Below are 17,340 nucleotides of genomic sequence, written 5' to 3'. Positions count from 1 at the left end.
ATACAATACAGACACAGAGGATTCTCCAGTATACACCCACTAATTTTTTTAGCCCTTGAATAACAATTTCATTGAATCAGTGAATATTTAACCGTGACCGTGGTATTTAGATTATTTAGATACGTTACTGTTTTGGACGCGCATGCGCGAGAAAAGGTGACCGTCTGGTCTGGCAGCATCACTGATCGTTACTGCGACTGCGGGATATGTTGGTTCGCGCAACATTAGTAAATCTAGTTATTCAATTTCAAATGATTCGAGATAGAAACAATTAGAAACGGTTGCTGCTTTCTACGATGACAAGATACAAAAATCATTCCGCATAAATGTTCCACACGCTTTTGTATCGAGAAACTGAAATCACACACGCAGCACAGTCACATCGTCGTCTCTCTGTCAACTCTGTTTCTCCCTTCTCGCAGAAATATAGCAATCACCGTAAGTTTCTTGCAAATACATATTATTTTCCTCTTACACAATATATATTCACAATATTTATATAATACTTATTTATACTATTTGCAATATTCACGCTATTCGTAATATTCAAGGATATTTTCAATATTCACAATATTGAAAGATATTTACAATATTCACGATATTCACAATATTCACGATATTTACAATATTCAAAGATATTTACAATATTCATAATATTTCAATATTTACAATATTCACAATATTTACGATATTTACAATATTCAAAGATATTTACCATATTCACAATATTTAAGATATTTACAATATTCTAACCTAACCTTTCTCTTCCTAATTCTCTCTCTCACTCAGTTACTTTGAACTTATGGCACTCAAATTCATTATTATCTCAACAACTAATTTGTCTCTCAGTGTCAAGATGAGTTCAGGCTTCATATCAGAAGCCGAGATAGCTGAGCAACGAAGGATAAGACAGCAAGAATGGGAGAGCGTAAGGACCGCGGACCAACCACTAGGTTATATATCAATCTTATCTAACGACATTGCAACTGGTGTGTCAAACTAATGGGGTTCAATCTTTATAGAGGCTCCAGAGGAGCCGTGCGATCCCAGATCGTTGTACGAGCGACTGCAAGAGCAAAAGAACAAAAGAGATGCCGAGTACGAAGAAGCGCACAAGTTAAGTAAGTTGGAAGCACCATACTCGATTGGCTAAGACATCCTGTTCGTATTGAAACGTATTGAAATGTACGCGAGTCTAATACATACTATATACATATAAATACAGATATATTTTTTTCCTGTATAATTAGAGAACATGATCAAAGGCTTGGACGACGACGAAGTGGAATTCCTGGATTTAGTCGACAGAACGAAACTGGAAGAAGAACGTAAGAAGAATCTGGAAGAAGAGAAGGAGATACGTGATTTTAAAGCAGCCGTGGCGTCTCTGCAAGAGAAGTCATTGAATGATAAATTAAAGCAAGAACTAAAGAATCCTCAAATTGCGAATAAAAACGTTTCCTCTGGAAGGTAATTGTGTTATCATTATTATTTTGTTTCTCTTGCGTTTCTATAATATGCAAACGGATATGATATTCAAATATAATATTCAAACCTGCATTTGTCTATCGTTACAGCCGCACATCGCAATTGAAACTGTTAGCCGGTGTTGTGGTGAAACGCTCGGAGAAGCCGAAACAAGGTGAACAAAGTAAAAAATTAGATAACATGAACAACCGAGTAAAATTTCAGCCCTCTAGCTAGCCCGCTTTTCCGGTCTCTGATGCATTCGAAAATTCTGAAAAGAATATCACTTATTCTGGATCCCAAGGCGCATTTTACAGAATTTTTTCCGATTTTTTCATTGCAAACTGTGGTCGTGAAAAATGAAAAACCCCAACAAAAATCGGGGAAAAGAGCGCCGAGTTTTGCACTTGTTAGGTTTTCATTTTTCACGACCACAGTTTGCAACAGAAAAATCGGAAAAAATTCTGTAAAATGCGCCTTATGCTTCACAATATATCGCATTTTTTTCATTATTTTGGAAAGCATCGGAGACCGGAAAATGCTCGGATAAGCGCGAAATATAATTTACCCTGTAACTATCTTCGCGGGCGAGCTAGAGGACTGAAATTTTCCTCGGAGGGGTTTTTCTTAGTGAGCTTTCGAATGCTTCGATAGCCATTGTGAAAACTCGTCTAAGATTATGTTTTCTCTTGTAGGGGAAAGTACCCGAGCTGTCAAAAGAAAATTACCGTCCGATGAGGAGAAAGATTCGTCCGCGATCAACGATTGCCAAGAAAACGATCGGAAAACTAACGAAAACTTCGAATGCGAGAACACTTTGCTGCGAGACGTGGTCGGTTCGCAAAATAAAACAGCGAGCAACGATATCGTTGGCATGAAATGTATCGGAATTTTACCTGGGCTTGGCTCTTACGAGGATTCCAGCGATAGCGATTGCAGCTCGGACACAGATCAAGATCCAGAACCGAATCATTCCAAATACGATCTCCTCGGTCGCGAGATCAAACTTGTCAAGGAAGAAATCGTGAAAGAAAAGAGCTGAATAGATTGGAAAAACAAGTTTCGAACGGGTTTCTTTTTTATCGATATATATACACGGACACGATCGTCTCGCTTCTTACGATTCATTGTAATAGTCAGATGCAAATATATATTTTTCCCAATGAGTTTTCTCTTTGTTTCTCTCTGTGAACCGCTATTAAGTCGTATCGATTTGCTCACATTACAAATATATCTATAAGAGAATAATTATGTATGTCGTTCTAAACAAATATACATTGTTTATGTAATATATTTTTTATGTACATATATATATATATAAACAAGTCGATTCATTCGATTATTTTTCGAATTTCTTCGATCACCCGGTTGAGCTGCATTCAGCGAGCAAGCAATATTTTTTTATGCTCTTCGAAGGATCCTAGCGCAGCGTCTTCCAAATCTTTCGTCCAAAATCTACCGTTAACAGTCATATTTCCCATTTCAAATTCTCACAATATCAAATCAACAAAGAATTAATCCAGTCATCATTTACTACAACCTTCTCATCACCACAATTACTACTCAAAAAATCATCTAAAACAGTATCTATATTAACGTTATCAGTCTTGGTCCAACTATTCTCCGAAATACTTTCACATCTGTTCTTCGAGAAGTCAGAGGAGCATCCAATTGAACCGTTCAACTTCCCACCGTCTTCGTTACTATTTACGATTATCTCCTGCCCGATAGAAACCTTTTCAGAATTATTTCCAGTCCCTCGACTGTTATTCGACACATCCATCGAACCCGTTGTCCCCAAAGTCTTCTTAATATTACAGAAACTGAACTTCGCGTACCGTTTCCCACTCGTTAAACTGTGTTTTGCAACGGCGTTCCTTGTCGCGGAGGACTTTCCATCGCTGGAAACTGCTCTTTCAGGGCTCTCTTCCAGATTAGACGCAACCGTCGGGCAGAGAGGAATTTCATAAGACAACTTTATCGGAGGGAGACCGTCTATCTTCACTTCAGTGGTGTTTACACTGGATTCCACTTTGGTCGCTTCGTTGCAACCTTCGGAAAGAAACTTTTCAGCCTGTGTACTTGGAGATTCGTTAACGGGAGGAACCTTTACGGAAGCATTGATGTTTCTCTTCTGCATTGTAAGTTCTTTAGCAGCATCCCCATTGTCTTTTTCAATATCGATTGATTCGAAACTGTTATTAATTGTGTGCGAGTTGTAAGATGGTTGCGCAGAGTTCTTTTGGAATTCTTTGTTTCCTGGTTCGCTGTGCGGTGCTACGTGGAAATCGTGATCCAAGGTTTTTTCTTCTTTTTCTTTCTCCTCGCAAAGACTGTTGTTTTGGAAATGATTTACGCTTGATGTTTGGGGAGTAATAAGAAGGTCTGTTGATAAGGTTTTACTACGCAGAGGTTGTTGTTTGGTAGAAGATGAAAGGGATTCTTTGGGCTTTGAAGAATGATCGTCCCAGTAGTAGGACCATATTTTTCCCACTATGCGGGGACTGAATGTGAAGGGTTTATAACCGAAGGGCCATGGACACTGGAATAAATAAAATGGGATTAGTTGAAAGAACAGTTTATAACAGTAACTTATTGTGATATTGCAGATATTGTGAATATTGTAAATATCTTTGAATATTGTGAATAGCGTAAATATTGTAAATATCACTTTGAATATTATAAATATCTCTCTGAATATCGTAAATATCTCTCTGAATATCGTAAATATCTTTTTGAATATTGTAGATATCTTTGAATATTTGTAACTCTTGTGTGAGTATTGTAAATATCTTTGAATATTGTAACTCTTGTGAAAATTGTAAATATTGTGAATGTTGTAAATAAATGAATTGAACATTATAACATATTGTGAATATTGTAAATGTCTTTCATCACGGACACTGAAATAACCGAAATTAGTTTTAGGTTTCTAACCTTGAAAATTTGCAATATAAAAACGCGAAATAAAAATTAAAGAAAATAATCACGAGCGAGAGATCATCGAAACTTGGGAAATATTATTGTTACCTCGTCCTCTTGGCACATCCGCACAGCTTCTTGCAGATTTACTTGAAATAACTTCACGCTCCTTTTTCTACCATTATTCAAACACAGCGGGCACAAGTCTTCCATCGTGTTAGAGCCATAGACTTATAGAGAATAGAGTGAGTATAAGAAAAGATTTTGTGAAGCTATGCGCGCTGCTATTGGCTGCTATCCATTGATCATCACTGAGTATAGCCAACGTTCGAACACAAAATTCCCGACGTCAAATCTCGAGAAAATAGTGGAAAATAGAGAGAGAGTGGGCGTGAGAGTGGTGGGGAGAAGGGAGAACAACAATTTCTCGAAAACATTCATAGCAATCATAGCAATATAGCAATTCATAGGGAACAGAGAACGAGAAGTGTTTATATTTTTATTTATATTTATTGAAATATATAAACCATTTATAGTATTTACTTACTATTCTCTATACAATTTATATAAACTATAAATCACAGCCCGAAAAACATGTCCAATAAATTCGAAGCGTAAGTGCAATCTAAAACTAAATAACCTTCTCCTTATTTGTCTTTAGATTTGAGGTTAGGTTGCGTTTTAAATGGACAACCAATTCGATCAAATACAATTTTTAATTTTATCAAAATTTCATTGCTTTTTGTCGTATTACAATCAAGCAATCAAACACAGTTTTACAAGTCTTATTATTAGTTTTATTCATTATAAGTTTAATTAGACACAGTCAAATAATTTTCAAAATATTCTGCGAAGCGAAAAATGTGTCCCGACATTTGTCAAATTTTATTTGTCCATTCAATCTTGCTGAAATTGCTGATTAAAATTGTCTGAAAGTTTAATTACACGAGTAATTTTCAAAAGTGTGTCTCGACATTTGTCAAATTTTATTTGTCCATTCAATCTTGCCAAAATTGCTGATTAAAATTGCGAAGCAACCAAATCACAAATTAATTTCCAAATCCATTGGTTCCGCCGAGTAGAAATCGCTTTCGAAGCTGTTCCGAGAAGCCCAGCTTGGGTAGGCAACGGAAACTTAGAGATTTAATGGTATAAACGATAGCAGTGCTTGTAGGTTGAAGGCGAGCGAAAGTGTGGACGATCAAACCCAGTTGAAAGATAATCAAAAGTCCGAGAAAGATCCGCTAGTAAGTAAAAACATTGTCTCTCCGTCGATATCGACGTGTTTTTAATTGTTAACGGTAGTACGTACTTATTGTAGCCTCGTATAGAAATCAATCCGAATGAGCACAAATTACAATACGCATATGCATTATGGTACAGTCAACGGAGTCCTGGCAAACAACCCAGCATACAGAGCTACGATCAGAATTTAAAGCTGGTGGGTAGGTTCGCCAGCGTCGAACAGTTCTGGAGTCTTTACAGCCACTTGGTGCGGCCATGGGAATTGACGGCGCCCACGGACTTTCATCTTTTCAAAGTCGGGATCAAACCGATGTGGGAGGTACGTATTGTTTTGTATTTTGGTGACCTGTAATGGGAATTCTGGTCTTTCAGGCTTCTCGGAGGATGAAGAAATGTTTCTGTTTGAATTTAGCTGGTTTTCGAGATGTGGATTTGGGCTTAACGAGAGTTTGTAAATGATTTTGGAGGGTCCAGATGATCTTGACTGTTTTACATGGCGTTGTTTGCAATTTTAAAAGAGATCCGACTTGTTTAGATTAGGGTTGGGATCAGTTCAACTTTCTCGGAAACCATTCATTCTACGAAAAAAAGTTATAGAACATAAAAGACGCAGCCCGTCCAGATCTACAGGTTTTGTTTAACATGTTTTTCGACGCGGTAAATAGTTTAGAAGATATTCGAGAAAAACGATTTTATCAGCATTCAATTAATTATTTTAATGTTTCATTCATTTGGTCCGACGTTTTTCTCAATTTCTTTGAAAACCGTTTGTTTTACGACAAAAAGTAATGGGACATAAAAGACGCAGCCCGTTCAGATCTACAAATTTTGTTTGACATGTTTTTCGATGCGATAAATAGTTTCGAAAAAAAAAGAACATTTTACAAATGTAAATAAGAGCCACCCTAACCCGCAGTCTAATGATAAACGTATTTCTCGATTCAGGACGAAGCGAACCAGAAAGGAGGCAAATGGGTGGTGAGATTAAAAAAGGGTTTAGCGTCTAGATGTTGGGAGAACTTGATATTAGCCATGCTGGGGGAGCAATTTATGGTTGGAGAAGAGATCTGCGGAGCTGTGGTGTCCATAAGATTTCAAGTAAGTTCAAACGATCCATTTAGAAATCCATTAATTATACATTAAATATCTTGTCGCACTCTTTCAGGAAGACATAATCTGCGTGTGGAACAAAACCGCGTCAGATTATGCAACCACAGCACGCATTAGAGACACGTTGAGGAGAGTATTACATCTTCCAGCGAATGCCTCTATGGAGTACAAAACCCATAACGAAAGTTTAAAGAACGTTCATCGGCTCTAATACTGTCCGATGTCGACTCAGCTGTTTCAGCACTTCGCGACGGATCCTGAGGTAACACTGACAGAAGTGTACACTTCGTCACGCCTATGTATCTGGATGCATCTAAATTATAAAATACTAATGTAAAATATACTTACAAATTTTTCAGAATCTTCTGTTCCTCCGATCGGATTCACAGCACGCTATTATTCACTGGCGCGATCACGTCCGAACGCGAACAAGTTGCTCCGACCACGATCGAAATAGTTCCGCGATCTAGACGCGACTTCTGCGCTAAAACTCTGCCCTCCCATCATACAATGTATTCGATCGCCGATCGGTTGAAAGGAAAACAATCATTTCCAAGAAGATATTGATTTTTCGAGAATCATCTGTGTCCCGTCGCGTGCCGCTTCTTCGCTTATTCGCGTAAACGGCAGTACGCTGTGGATCCAAAGGAGGAACAGAAGATAAGAAAAAATTTGTAAGCGCACCTATACTTCAGATTAGTATTTTATAATGTAGGAATAATGTCCACCGATCCAGAGGGGTAGACCATTACTTTTTATACACCCTGTACATGGAAGTACATTTCACAGTGCTGTATATACTGTTTAAATGTTCTTTCAGCGAATCGGTACACGTGCGAGAAGATATTTCTTAGGAGAAAAATATTTTACGACTAAAAGATTCGAATGGACGTCTCTCACTCGGAAGCGCATTTTATCCAGAAATGTTCCATTGTAACTTATGTAAATAATAAATACATGTTGATAAGAAAAGAACAAGACACCCATTCTATATACGAAAATAGAAAAATCCTTTATCGTCTCCCACGATTTTTATTTGGGGCTATCTAGATTCCAAAACTCGTTTCTACACTTTCCGTCTATTTTCCCTGTTCACTGACGATTCAAAATTCTGAAAAAAATTGACACCTTTCGGATATTAAGCCACATATTGGGGAATTTTTTCGGATTTTTCCGTCGCAAACTCTGGTCGTAATAAATAACTCATTCTACACGATATATATTTACACATTTGTACACGAGATCGTATATTTCACAGAATGCTTATAGGTAAATCTCAAAAAGCATGACTTCTCGTAGAAAAGGACAGTGAAATCTTCAGAATTAAACACGAGAAGTTTTGTATAAGAATTCATAGTTGTATGTCTTAAAAGAATAGAAGATTTTACATGTGTGTCAATAAATATTAACGTTACTCGTAACCCAACGCGACAGCTTATTGTTTACAGACTAGAGTCAAGTATAATCCGGTATCAAAAGAGAGACTTAACAGCAAAGAACCTTATATTAGTTGTGCCTTTTTCATCCCACGCCTTTTTCATCGTACAAAGTCAATTCGAACGATCCGTCAAGATTTCTTTCTTTCGTTCGCGCACGTAGATCCCAGAATTATAGCCTTAGAATAATTATGGTAACCATGCCTGCAACAAATGTGAATATTTATTAGATTATATTAGGTTGTCCCAAAAGAGGAACACATTCCGAAAGAAACTTTTGGGAGAAAGCTAACATTTCGAGTTCTCAGTTCTCGAAGAAGTGTTCTGAGAAGTATCTGCTTACTCACCTAACACGAAGGAGAATATTAATTTAAAGTTTATCGAGAGATGGAGATAGTCAGGCACTCTATTGTTCTGTTCTCCCTCCGTAGGAAGAAGTAGTCCAACTATACACACGATTCCAGCGAGCAACGCGACGTAATTCGTTCCTCCTGGAAATTAAGAAATCAATTTGTGCACGTAGAAGCAAGCCACCGAGTGCTTTGAACATTTAAGACGCTATTCGATTATCCGTTAACTGTTTTACAGTGCAACATGAACGAAGGGTACGACAAATTCGAAGAGAGCATGCTTTTATTCCGCTTTGAACTCTGGCGAGCTTCTCGATCGATTTCTTCGAACGATAATTTAAGAAACTGAAAATAATAACCTTCGTCCACGACAATATAATTCTTTTGTTTCCTATCTAACGACAGAACTGTTTTCGCACGTTTATCTTGAATGTCTCGATGAAACGAATGGTTTTGCAACTTTGGTCATTTTAACGGTATCTTGGATTTGCATTCTGCAATGGGTAAACGCAATGATTGTTTTCAAGTAAACTAGAACTTCTCTATTCTAAGTTCGTGATGGGCAGTTAATTTTCAGTTTTGAACATCTAGAAATACATCTACTTACTGTCAATCGCTTTATTTTGAGCTATAAGCGCGTAGGATTGTTGTTGTCTAGATTCGTTTATAGGAAGCTGTTGAAACATTTCTGGATCAGGCGTGGATCTGCCAGCTGTATCCGTTGTCCCGGAAACAAGCTTAGCTTCGACGTCTCGCTTTCCTATAGCCTGTCGATATTCCCACGGTCTTCGATTATATTACTTTGATAATATACAGCAAAGAGATCATCGCTACGTTCAGAAATTACCTGCTTCGTTGGATGCTCTTGCATCTGTATCCTAAACTTGTCGATAACATTGCAATTGTTCAACAGAAGCGCTATATGTCTGACCACAATGTCCACGCAGCATCTCGCCTTAATCGTTCCTTCCGGATCCACTACTTTATACTTGTTCGGCGCTGTGCACAATACTGTAATAATAATTGTTTCTATGAGAACAACATTTCCATCGTTCGATGGAACGTTTCACTGACCAAATTTGTTGCTGTACAGCGCAATCGAATTACTAGACTGCGGATCTTTACGTGAAATAAAAATTGTCTTCGTCGATCGCAAGAGATAGAAAGCGAATTGAACGTTATTTCTTTTCCTTAACGATTCTAATAGAGGAGAGATCATATATCAATATATACGATTTTTCAAATTTTCCTTACGATTTTGTATTTCGTCCGTTTAATTTTCCTGTAAACGCATAAAATTCGCAGTCTACTTGGTTATTACCTTCTGTACACGTTGAATATTTACCTTTGAATTTCACAGGAAAATCGTACGGATTATACAGAGTCAGAACTTGCTTGTGCGTCGACTGGTCGTCCAGGAAGAACGTGATGCTTTGGGGGAACACGAACACTGGCAACTTCCGAGGCGTTGCTGCTAGTTGGACCTGCATTATACCTCTTCGACTCTTCGCAGTCCATGCACCTGTAACATTCCGATATTCTTAATTACCTAAATCACGACTTTCTTAATTCGAACACTTTTGGATACATCTCCAACATCAGAGTTACAATTTACGAATAATTCATATTTATATATATATATATATATTTCTCTTCACGGAAAGAGAATAATTTTTTTTCGATACTCCAACGTCAAAAATACACAATTTACAAATATAATAACTAAATAAATATTGTCGTAGAAAGAACTTACCTCAGAAATGAAATACTTCGACAAATATGCAATTTGATTTCGAGAGAAAGCTCTGCAAATAAACCTTGGAAATATAATAAATGTTACGAATTTTAACGATGCAAGTGTAAACAATTATAAATATTGTATCGCCGTAGAAAAATGTCCAATCACGTTAACGTACGGCTATACGGTCGCGTTAATCGACTGCGATGTACGTGTAATTAATTATGTACATAGTGGCTTTTGTATTTGCGAGCTCGTTAGCAGCGTAAGCACAAGTTTCGTTGAGTAATATTTATGTTTGCTTGGATTCACCGAGATTTGCGGTGTGAATTGTGAATGAAACCCGTGAATAAAGAGATGCAACCAGATGCAACACTGTTTATCTCTGCTTACTGTGTCGCTGGGAATCAACTGTTTCTTTCTATCTTTTGTCAGGGATCTCGATGAATCGTCGGAGAATGCTTTTCTCCATTCTTATGATATTAAACATTCGTAAATAATGCGAATAAAATGTATGCATTGTATATGTAACAAATAATGACGATTGTTTTCTTCCTTTTTATTTTTATATTAATTTATTCTATTCTTATTAGATGTAAGAACTGTCTGTGTATTATACGATCTGTTACTTTTATTGTCTCCTTTCTGTGATAAAACATGTTATATATATGTTGATATATGTGTGTATGTGTACCTATACATATTACAATTTGTATACGGAATACGGAAGTACTGGAAATATGGTTGTATATGTATAGGTCCCTCACTACGTACGGAATGTATTTTCCCCTCCTCGTTTAAAAAAAAAAAAAAAAAAAAAAAAAAGGTTCTCGTACATATATATATATATATATATATATACATATACACGGTGATCATTCAACGAATCATTCATGGATAGGAGGTGGATAGGAGAATATGAACCATGGAAAATATGAAATATGAAGGAGGATATAATTACATGATTACACAAGGAACTATTTTATTTTGCGAAAATCTTCTTCGAGGCTTCGTTGGGCTTTGTTTAAGAGTTATTAATGGAAAACGCGGACCAATCAGAGCGTGGACGTGTATCGGCTCGGCCAATGCCAACGCCAGGCTCAGTATGAGCCACGCTCTAATTGGTCAGTGTCATTCTTGACCTGACGAAGCCGCGGAGAAGATTTTCGCAAAGGAAAGGATTATTTAAATTGACCTCAGGAATCTAAATATTATTAAAAATATTATTTTTGATGAAAGTATATTATTAAATACTGTCATTGTCAATTTTATCTTTATAGATATTTGATGAAACTTCAATATAAAAATTGAGAATTATATAATATAAAAATTGAGAATGATTGAGAATGAAATGGTAACACACATCGTCACCTGTGATTTCTATACTTCATGTCCGATATATCACTTACATCGATATACTTTCATTATCAATGTATCGATACAGAATACATATCGATATCGCCATCACTAGCGCCAACTATCACGCATATAGTGAATCACGAAGATGACAAGCATTCAACACTGAAAACTGCGAAGACTATCAGAAAAATGGCGCTCGCTGAAGTTTGCGGTCTCAAGTCGTTTGTTGATTTCAACGCGACACGTGAAAAAGATGACTTTTCGCGTGAAATCGAAGCGTACAGTAGAAACTTCATCAATAACACTCAACTAGCTTTACCGCCATATATAAACGTAAGTAGAAAAATTTAATATATTTCATTTTCTTTAGTAACTGCATTTAAATTTGCAACATCATCCAATTATTCGCAATAATTCTTCAACCATTTCTCAAAGTATTTACAATAGTCTTCCAATTTATACGAACCCTTCACACATAAATTAAATGAAAATTATCTATCATCGGTATATACATCAACAAAATACAAAATTTTACGTACAGGTTAGAAGTTTATATTATATATACAGGGTGTACCAGATAAAATGTTACAAGCTGTTTATATCGAACTAATTTTTTAAAAACTTAAATCGTTAAGGACGGCAAATATTTCAGTATTTAATAAATTTTTTCGAGGGAGAAAGTGGGCTTCCGACATTTCTTTAAATGGAAAGTATTATCAATTTTTTCTTATTGGAAAATTGAAAAATAACAAAAAATCTCAGCCGAAAAATTACCCCCCGAAAAAGATGTAACATATACTAAAAATGTTGGCCCTGCTTAACCATTTAATTTGAAACCAAAAATTAATTCGAATTAATGAACATCTTCGTGAAATCCCAAGAAAACAGCTTGTAATACTTTTTATCTGGTACACCCAGTATATATCCATGGATCTTACTAATTTCTGAATACTTTTTACATATACAGCCAGCGGAAAACTTAGCTCGTCTCACAGAAGGAACCGACGAGACCGGAAGGCAGATAAAAATCAAGTTCGATCATGGAACCACCACTTTGGGTTTCCAGTACCAAGGCGGCATCATTCTCGCCGTCGACTCTCGTGCGACGGGAGGACAGTTCATTGGTACATTTCAAACTATACTCGTACTCTCGGTGCCTTTTAACTTATCTCGAGGCAGGAATTCAAAAGAAACGCAGCAGGAAGCTGTCCAATTGGGTCATTTCGCTCCTTGCACATTCGATTCTGTCTCTAGGGACAATTTGTGAGGCGCGGAGAGTGCTCGAAGCTTCCAGGAACGTTTTACGAGATTTAATCTTGCAGGCTCGTCCACGATGAAGAAGATAGTAGAGATCAACAATTATCTTCTGGGAACGTTAGCCGGTGGTGCAGCTGATTGCGTCTACTGGGATCGAGTGCTGTCGAAGGAGTGTCGCATGTACGAACTGAGAAACAGAGAACGGATCTCCATCGCAGCTGCCAGCAAGCTCCTGTCGAACATAGTGTACAATTACAAAGGAATGGGATTGAGTATCGGTTAGTTATTCTTCTTATACTAGCGTAATTCCCATTAAAAAGTCAACGGCTAACTTATTTCTGGAGGTACGCTACTGATTTATTTTTAGAAATTAATCCTGAAGGATTTCTGGGATGAAAACATATTCGTGCATCCTTTTTCTATGTCTTCTGTGTTTTGTACATTTATCTTGCAGTTAGTAATGCGCGTTTATTAATAATTATTATTTATTAATGTAGGTATGATGCTTGCCGGCTGGGATAAAAGAGGACCCGGTCTGTATTATGTGGATTCGGAAGGCACTCGCACTCCAGGGAAAATTTTCAGCGTAGGATCTGGATCTATCTATGCCTTCGGAGCGCTAGATTCTGGATACCACTGGGATTTAACTGATGAGGAAGCTTATGAACTCGGCAGAAGGTCTATTTATCATGCCACTCACAGAGATGCTTACTCCGGTGGTATTGTGAGAGGTATGTCGAAGCTAAAACTAATACTTAAATATAACTGATAGTAAGATGTAATCGAGCAAATTTATTTTGCAGTCTATCACGTTAAGTCGACTGGTTGGGTACACATTTCTGACGAGGACTGCAAAGATCTTCATTATATGTACCAGGAGCAGAAGCAGAAAGGAACTAATTAATTATTTTGTTCTCGTAAATCTTTTCTTTAATAAAATCGATTTCTAAAAGCATTCAATTTCGGGAATGATCGTTCAAGACAATATAAAATGAAAATCGGGAGCGAGGAAATTGCAATTTCAGCTTTGTTCCCCCAAGTTAACGCCAGTATAATGCGCCAGAATTTTTTCTGAGACCTCTACCCCCGAGATTGTGACACCATCTAAGAAAATAATAAATCGGGACACAGAGAACAGGACAGAGTAACTGAGAAACCTAGTATACGAATATTTATTGTATCGTACAAGAATATTTCCGTACAAGAACGTACATTTCTTCGTTTCACGTCTCGTGTAAACTGTGGCCAACGTGACGACACTCGTTCCACGCAGTATATTGCAGTACGTTCTTTCGAATCGCGAAATGTCGCGCGGATTAACTGAATTTCTAAGATCGACTATACACTGCAGGGACACGCACACTTAGAAACAAAATACAGCGCGGAGTAGTGTTAGCACCTCGAACGCTGCATCTTGCAACGCATTCTGATCCCGAGAACAGTTACGTACGGTTTACGATATAACTTTTCTAATAAGGTGCGTATAGTATCTCCGGAGAGGTAATTCCATGCGAAATCGATTACTTTTCGACGTTATCCCGCAGTCGATTTTGTTCCAAATGAAATATGTAGTAGTCCATGCGAAATTAGGGGAGGTTTAAGTAATCGTTTTGCCGGGTTTGCATTTCTTTTTAGAAATTATAGTCCTTCAAAATTTGTAATTTCCGTCGATTTTGGCGAAAACGGACCTCGATTAGGAATTTTTATCTCGGGAACTGTTTGTCTGATCGAGCTACATTTTGTTTTGTTTTATTCGGAAAGGATCGGGCTATTTTAAAATAATTTTTCCAATCCTCGATAATTAATTTTATAACGTCGGAAAAAGGAAACAAATTCTCTTTCTCGACGATGGGTCGGAGCGACTGAAATTTTTAAGAAATGTGTTCGTATAAGTTGACTATCGAGGAATGGAGAAATTATTTAATTTCACATGGACTACAACATGATTCGTTAGAACAAAATCGACGAGGGTCACGTGAAAAACTGATCGATTTCGCATGGAACGATCCAGAGATAATAATAATCTGATAAGGCGAAGCTCGCGTCGGTCGATCGCCTAAATGCAAATACTGGAATCGCGCGGCGTTGCGATAAAAAATAAATTCTCTCTCTTTCTTTCTCTTGATAACAGTGATAAACTCTCGCGAGGTATTTCCTCTCGTCTCACAGAAAACCACAGTTCCTCCGCAAACGAGTCACATGTTTCATGTACACACAGTCGCAGTGAAACTTTCTGCGTTAAGATGTTGCGTATAAAAATGGAGCATCTTGTACGCAACAGCCTAACGCGTACCTATAATCCCTTATTTCTTAGTTTAATGCATATGATGGGCGGTTTATGTTTAACTCCAGCCCTGTATTTGTGAATTACGTCTGTGTCGTTCACTTTCTGGGTTGTTGGATGACGATTGGACGCGAACTGTGGATGGGGCGTGCGTCGTGGGTTGGCGTGGGCTTCTCATGGAAGACTTGCACAGCCTCCGGTGGAAAGTCTGCATTCCCCTTACCGGAGAATCCGCTGATCATTATGGTCTTCGGTGGACTGAAATTAGAATCGATAAACTAGATTGCGCATTTTTATGCATTTATAGCTTCCGAAAATGTTGAAAAAATGTCAGAATATATCCTTCGACAGAGCCTAGACAAATCTAGATATAATTCAGATCTACAAAGGCTACTACCACTGAAAATAATATTCCATTTGGATTCTCCTTCTTCAAAACAGTCTCGAAAAATTGCAAATTGCATAAACTTCCCTAGTCTATTGATAATGCGTGTGAAAATAATACTGATCATAGGGCAAGGAGAGTTCCGTTCCATTGCACCATATTGCACAATTCTGCGCACATTATTCACAAAGTTTACTGCAAGAGTGTAACAGATATAGTAAGTCACATGTTTTGCTATTCGCAATCTTTCCATTTTTCTTTCTTTCTCGTCAACAATAGATTCTATTGCTACGCATATGTTAACTTTGCTACGAAAAGCATTGGGAGTCGTGCTACGTGTTTTGCTATTTGCAATCTTTCCATTTTTCTTTCTTCTTTGTCAATGATAGATTCTATTGCTACACGTACATTAACTTTGCTACGAAAAGCATTGTGAGTCGTGCTACATGTTTTGCTGTTTACAATTTTTCCTTTGTTCTTTTTCTTTTGTGAATTACAGATTTTATTGCTACATGCACAGCGAGTCAAGCTGCTATTTTAAAATTGCAATTGCTATTCGCAATCTTTCCATTTTTCTTTCTCTTTCGTCAATTACAAATTTCGTTATACTATGTGTACGATAAGTTCGCTATGTGTGCATGTACTAGACAATAATACTTAATGCTTACCTGCTCCATGATTTAGTATCGTCCGCATCCTTGATTGGCTTGATCTCGCGGTCCTCCTTTGGCGATTTGTGCTGCGTGATTCGCATGCCGCCTGCTTTCACTGCGTCGGGAATACAAAATAGAATGTATAAAAAGAATATTTAGAAGAATATACAAAAGAATATATTTAACAATGGGGAAATAATTGTTGTTTGTGAATACATAAAAGAATACATAAAAGAAAATACAGAAGAAGATATTTAACAATTGGGAAATAATTGTTGGTGGATCAGACGACCTTGAAATGTTCGGCAGGTGCGTACATACATACTACGCGTCACTCCATGGATAACATGTATTTATGTAAACACGGTAACCTTTTTCGTCCAGTTTCGATGAATTATTAAGGATTGTATTTGTTACCTGCAGGGGGATGACCGCCCTTCAGTTTCGACTCGTCGGGACTCGACATTTGAAAGGTGATAAGATGATTTTACTGGATTATCCGTGGAAAATATGTTTCGCACGTTCCACTGCGACAACGATTCAACGATCACACTAATTCGATGGCGGCCGGTGCTGTAATATGTATATAGAATATAGACACGTATACATGGATGTGAGTAGTGGGGAGGACGTCAGGGACGTTCCTTTCTCTTTATCTTGTACGCGTCGCAATTTATATTTGCAACTAAATGTATATTTGTATGTGTATGTATGAGGATAATGGTTTGCTAACAATTTTCGGATTGTTTCGGAAATTAGTTTCGTTGGATTATGATCGAATTATTTCGAAAGTTATAGTTATTATTTAGGAAGTGTTCGATCGATTGCATTGTATTTATATATATTATATACACGAAATTCCGTCGTCGCTTTGTTCAATTAAATTATGTACAATGTATAATTTGTAGTTCTGGTCTCTTATTTAATTGAACTACTTCACGAATTCTAATTACGGAGCAATTTAATTACACTGTATTCAATATACATATGTATAGCCGGATAAGATAGTCGAAAATGCCCTTGAACCGAATTTTATCGACGATGTGCCATTCGATAGGGCACCAAGAAAAAACATACTGTGCAAAATTTCAACCCTGCATTTCGATCGGGGAGGGGGGGGGAGGGGTAGTTATG

At 37.3% G+C, this 17,340-nt stretch overlaps 6 protein-coding genes across 8 annotated transcripts; 3 read left to right on the top strand and 3 right to left on the bottom strand.

Annotated features, from left to right (window-relative positions):
- The first annotated feature begins 151 nt into the window (after positions 1-151).
- Positions 152-2,634, top strand: LOC143216831 (PSME3-interacting protein-like). The gene is made up of 6 exons (XM_076440312.1): positions 152-438; positions 850-953; positions 1,023-1,121; positions 1,251-1,470; positions 1,578-1,642; positions 2,163-2,634. Exons 2-6 carry the CDS (start codon positions 857-859, stop codon positions 2,507-2,509), a joined length of 828 nt encoding a protein of 275 aa, XP_076296427.1. The 5' UTR covers positions 152-438; positions 850-856; the 3' UTR covers positions 2,510-2,634.
- A 90-nt stretch (positions 2,635-2,724) lies between these two features.
- On the bottom strand, positions 2,725-4,643 carry LOC143216826 (uncharacterized). Its single transcript, XM_076440303.1, has 2 exons — positions 4,498-4,643; positions 2,725-4,009 (listed from the first exon to the last, which is right to left on the bottom strand). The coding sequence occupies exons 1-2, from the start codon at positions 4,600-4,602 to the stop codon at positions 2,966-2,968; spliced, it is 1,149 nt and encodes a 382-aa protein (XP_076296418.1). The 5' UTR covers positions 4,603-4,643; the 3' UTR covers positions 2,725-2,965.
- Positions 4,644-4,802: 159 nt separating this feature from the next.
- Positions 4,803-7,722, top strand: LOC143216832 (eukaryotic translation initiation factor 4E type 2). 3 transcript variants are annotated; one of them, XM_076440314.1, is made up of 6 exons: positions 4,803-5,003; positions 5,555-5,636; positions 5,711-5,953; positions 6,580-6,732; positions 6,800-7,006; positions 7,104-7,543. In XM_076440314.1, exons 1-5 carry the CDS (start codon positions 4,984-4,986, stop codon positions 6,953-6,955), a joined length of 654 nt encoding a protein of 217 aa, XP_076296429.1. In that variant the 5' UTR covers positions 4,803-4,983; the 3' UTR covers positions 6,956-7,006; positions 7,104-7,543. The 3 variants fall into 3 exon arrangements, with proteins under 3 accessions (XP_076296429.1, XP_076296428.1, XP_076296430.1); XM_076440313.1 differs by lacking the exon at positions 7,104-7,543 and adding an exon at positions 7,565-7,722 and having other exon boundaries at positions 4,804-5,003; XM_076440315.1 differs by lacking the exon at positions 7,104-7,543 and adding an exon at positions 7,565-7,722 and having other exon boundaries at positions 4,805-5,003; positions 5,564-5,636.
- A 240-nt stretch (positions 7,723-7,962) lies between these two features.
- LOC143216833 (motile sperm domain-containing protein 1) lies at positions 7,963-10,937 on the bottom strand. Its single transcript, XM_076440316.1, has 7 exons — positions 10,662-10,937; positions 10,284-10,335; positions 9,876-10,052; positions 9,378-9,541; positions 9,138-9,297; positions 8,528-8,671; positions 7,963-8,384 (listed from the first exon to the last, which is right to left on the bottom strand). Exons 3-7 carry the CDS (start codon positions 10,018-10,020, stop codon positions 8,353-8,355), a joined length of 645 nt encoding a protein of 214 aa, XP_076296431.1. The 5' UTR covers positions 10,021-10,052; positions 10,284-10,335; positions 10,662-10,937; the 3' UTR covers positions 7,963-8,352.
- Positions 10,938-11,756: 819 nt separating this feature from the next.
- Positions 11,757-13,839, top strand: Prosbeta5 (Proteasome beta5 subunit). The gene is made up of 5 exons (XM_076440305.1): positions 11,757-11,960; positions 12,595-12,751; positions 12,950-13,162; positions 13,382-13,615; positions 13,688-13,839. The coding sequence occupies exons 1-5, from the start codon at positions 11,817-11,819 to the stop codon at positions 13,786-13,788; spliced, it is 849 nt and encodes a 282-aa protein (XP_076296420.1). The 5' UTR covers positions 11,757-11,816; the 3' UTR covers positions 13,789-13,839.
- A 190-nt stretch (positions 13,840-14,029) lies between these two features.
- On the bottom strand, positions 14,030-16,779 carry LOC143216842 (death-associated protein 1). Its single transcript, XM_076440331.1, has 3 exons — positions 16,624-16,779; positions 16,222-16,321; positions 14,030-15,426 (listed from the first exon to the last, which is right to left on the bottom strand). The coding sequence occupies exons 1-3, from the start codon at positions 16,670-16,672 to the stop codon at positions 15,267-15,269; spliced, it is 309 nt and encodes a 102-aa protein (XP_076296446.1). The 5' UTR covers positions 16,673-16,779; the 3' UTR covers positions 14,030-15,266.
- Positions 16,780-17,340: the final 561 nt, after the last annotated feature.

The sequence above is a fragment of the Lasioglossum baleicum genome, chromosome 16 (genome assembly GCF_051020765.1).
Source record: "Lasioglossum baleicum chromosome 16, iyLasBale1, whole genome shotgun sequence".
Lineage (NCBI taxonomy): Eukaryota > Metazoa > Arthropoda > Insecta > Hymenoptera > Halictidae > Lasioglossum > Lasioglossum baleicum.
Note: the sequence above shows the minus strand (reverse complement) of the source record. Positions and strands in the feature narration are given on the sequence as shown.

Coding starts and splice junctions, on each gene's coding strand:
- LOC143216831 (XM_076440312.1), top strand. CDS start 857: ATGAGTTCAGGCTTCATATCAGAAGCCGAGATAGCTGAGCAACGAAGG. Junction 1,471..1,577: donor AAAAACGTTTCCTCTGGAAG/GTAATTGTGTTA, acceptor CTATCGTTACAG/CCGCACATCGCAATTGAAAC. Junction 1,643..2,162: donor CTCGGAGAAGCCGAAACAAG/GTGAACAAAGTA, acceptor TTTCTCTTGTAG/GGGAAAGTACCCGAGCTGTC.
- LOC143216826 (XM_076440303.1), bottom strand. CDS start 4,602: ATGGAAGACTTGTGCCCGCTGTGTTTGAATAATGGTAGAAAAAGGAGC. Junction 4,010..4,497: donor GGATGTGCCAAGAGGACGAG/GTAACAATAATA, acceptor TATTTATTCCAG/TGTCCATGGCCCTTCGGTTA.
- LOC143216832 (XM_076440313.1), top strand. CDS start 4,984: ATGTCCAATAAATTCGAAGC. Junction 5,004..5,554: donor ATGTCCAATAAATTCGAAGC/GTAAGTGCAATC, acceptor AAACGATAGCAG/TGCTTGTAGGTTGAAGGCGA. Junction 5,954..6,579: donor GGATCAAACCGATGTGGGAG/GTACGTATTGTT, acceptor TTCTCGATTCAG/GACGAAGCGAACCAGAAAGG.
- LOC143216833 (XM_076440316.1), bottom strand. CDS start 10,020: ATGCAGGTCCAACTAGCAGCAACGCCTCGGAAGTTGCCAGTGTTCGTG. Junction 8,672..9,137: donor TCAAAATAAAGCGATTGACA/GTAAGTAGATGT, acceptor CTTAATTTCCAG/GAGGAACGAATTACGTCGCG. Junction 8,385..8,527: donor AATATTCTCCTTCGTGTTAG/GTGAGTAAGCAG, acceptor CATTTGTTGCAG/GCATGGTTACCATAATTATT.
- Prosbeta5 (XM_076440305.1), top strand. CDS start 11,817: ATGGCGCTCGCTGAAGTTTGCGGTCTCAAGTCGTTTGTTGATTTCAAC. Junction 11,961..12,594: donor CTTTACCGCCATATATAAAC/GTAAGTAGAAAA, acceptor TTACATATACAG/CCAGCGGAAAACTTAGCTCG. Junction 13,163..13,381: donor AGGAATGGGATTGAGTATCG/GTTAGTTATTCT, acceptor TTATTAATGTAG/GTATGATGCTTGCCGGCTGG.
- LOC143216842 (XM_076440331.1), bottom strand. CDS start 16,672: ATGTCGAGTCCCGACGAGTCGAAACTGAAGGGCGGTCATCCCCCTGCA. Junction 16,322..16,623: donor GGGCGGTCATCCCCCTGCAG/GTAACAAATACA, acceptor TTCCCGACGCAG/TGAAAGCAGGCGGCATGCGA. Junction 15,427..16,221: donor GATACTAAATCATGGAGCAG/GTAAGCATTAAG, acceptor TTCTAATTTCAG/TCCACCGAAGACCATAATGA.